We start from the raw sequence: 1,888 nt of genomic DNA, 5'->3' as shown, positions 1-1,888 counted from the left end.
CCAGCATCCTCACCTATCCAGAACATAAGTAAAAACTTGGGGGTTTCTTGCTTATTAATGAAAGTTATGAAGTCTAAGTCCACCTGGGCCCAGAACCCAAGTTGTAGCATAATGGTATTTCGTCCAACCAAAGAAGAGTTTAATGATTTCGATAAATACATTGCTTATATGGAATCCCAAGGTGCACACCGAGCAGGCCTGGCCAAGGTAATTCCACCCCAGGACTGGAAAGCCAGAAAGACCTATGATGACATCGATGACATCTTAATAGCCGCTCCCCTCCAGCAGGTGATTTCTGGGCACGCAGGTGTGTTTACTCAGCACCACAAAAAGAAGAAAGCCATGACCGTGCGTGAGTATCGCCGCTTAACAAACAGTGAAAAACACCAGACTCCATTCTACTCTGATTTTGAGGAACTGGAGCGAAAATATTGGAAAACGCGCCCCTATGATTCACCGGTTTATGGTGCGGACGTCAGTGGCTCCTTATATACTCCAACCCATTTTTGAAAAAATAGTGGTTTCCAGCATCCTCACCTATCCAGAACATAAGTAAAAACTTGGGGGTTTCTTGCTTATTAATGAAAGTTATGAAGTCTAAGTCCACCTGGGCCCAGAACCCAAGTTGTAGCATAATGGTATTTCGTCCAACCAAAGAAGAGTTTAATGATTTCGATAAATACATTGCTTATATGGAATCCCAAGGTGCACACCGAGCAGGCCTGGCCAAGGTAATTCCACCCCAGGACTGGAAAGCCAGAAAGACCTATGATGACATCGATGACATCTTAATAGCCGCTCCCCTCCAGCAGGTAATTTCTGGGCACGCAGGTGTGTTTACTCAGCACCACAAAAAGAAGAAAGCCATGACCGTGCGTGAGTATCGCCGCTTAACAAACAGTGAAAAACACCAGACTCCATTCTACTCTGATTTTGAGGAACTGGAGCGAAAATATTGGAAAACGCGCCCCTATGATTCACCGGTTTATGGTGCGGACGTCAGTGGCTCCTTATTTGATGAAAACACGAAGCAGTGGAACCTTGGACACCTGGGAACCATTCAGGACCTGCTGGAACAAGAGTGCGGAGTGGTCATCGAAGGCGTCAACACCCCCTATCTTTACTTCGGCATGTGGAAGACCGCCTTCGCCTGGCACACGGAGGACATGGACCTTTACAGCATCAACTACCTGCACTTCGGGGAGCCCAAGACTTGGTACGCGGTGCCCCCGGAGCACGGCCGGCGCCTGGAAGGCCTGGCCAGGGAGCTTTTTCCGGGCAGCTCGCGGGGCTGTGAGGCATTCCTGCGGCACAAGGTGGCTCTCATCTCGCCCACCGTCCTCAAGGACAACGGCATCCCCTTCGGTCGGGTCACTCAGGAGGCTGGAGAGTTCATAGTGACGTTTCCCTATGGCTACCACTCTGGCTTCAACCACGGCTTTAACTGTGCGGAAGCCATCAATTTCGCCTCCCCGCGCTGGATCGATTTTGGCAAAGTGGCGTCGCAGTGCAGCTGCGGGGAGGCCCGGGTCACCTTCTCCATGGACGCCTTCGTGCGCATCCTGCAACCGGAGCGCTACGAGCTGTGGAAACGCGGGCAGGACCGGACCGTGGTGGACCACAGGCGGCCCACGGAGCCCAGCAGCAAGGGCCTGAACGCCTGGAGGGAGGTTCGCGCTGCCTGCGGAGCCGCTCTGGGCCCGAGGCACCACCAGCCACGCCGCGCTCGGCGCCCACGTGTGCCTGTAACCCTGGACAGTGGGACCCGCCACCTAGTCCCTGTGCCTGCTGTGTCCTGGCGCCCTTCGCCGGCCCGGGGTTCTTGTTCAGCAGCCCAGTTCGATGCTGCGGCCACCTGCACCTCTGGGGAGCCCGGCCCGACCCAGCC

The 1,888-nt window shown here is 54.2% G+C and overlaps 2 protein-coding genes across 2 annotated transcripts; both read left to right on the top strand.

Annotated features, from left to right (window-relative positions):
* The first annotated feature begins 28 nt into the window (after positions 1-28).
* On the top strand, positions 29-510 carry LOC112390453 (lysine-specific demethylase 4D-like). Its single transcript, XM_024731407.1, has one exon. The coding sequence runs from the start codon at positions 58-60 to the stop codon at positions 508-510; it is 453 nt and encodes a 150-aa protein (XP_024587175.1). The 5' UTR covers positions 29-57.
* Positions 511-531: 21 nt separating this feature from the next.
* On the top strand, positions 532-1,875 carry LOC112390452 (lysine-specific demethylase 4D-like; the record flags this gene model as incomplete). The annotated part of the gene is made up of 1 exon (XM_024731406.1): positions 532-1,875. A coding segment is annotated over exon 1 (1,294 nt), but the record flags the coding sequence as incomplete, so codon positions are not given.
* Between the last annotated feature and the right edge of the window lie 13 nt (positions 1,876-1,888).

Source organism: Neophocaena asiaeorientalis, unplaced genomic scaffold (assembly GCF_003031525.2).
Source record: "Neophocaena asiaeorientalis asiaeorientalis breed wild unplaced genomic scaffold, Neophocaena_asiaeorientalis_V1.1 scaffold4156, whole genome shotgun sequence".
NCBI classification, from domain to species: Eukaryota; Metazoa; Chordata; class Mammalia; order Artiodactyla; family Phocoenidae; genus Neophocaena; species Neophocaena asiaeorientalis.
This window is presented reverse-complemented; position numbering and strand designations above follow the sequence as displayed.

What these genes read in the sequence shown, in the direction of transcription:
- LOC112390453 (XM_024731407.1), top strand. Translation starts at nt 58, where the DNA reads ATGAAAGTTATGAAGTCTAAGTCCACCTGGGCCCAGAACCCAAGTTGT.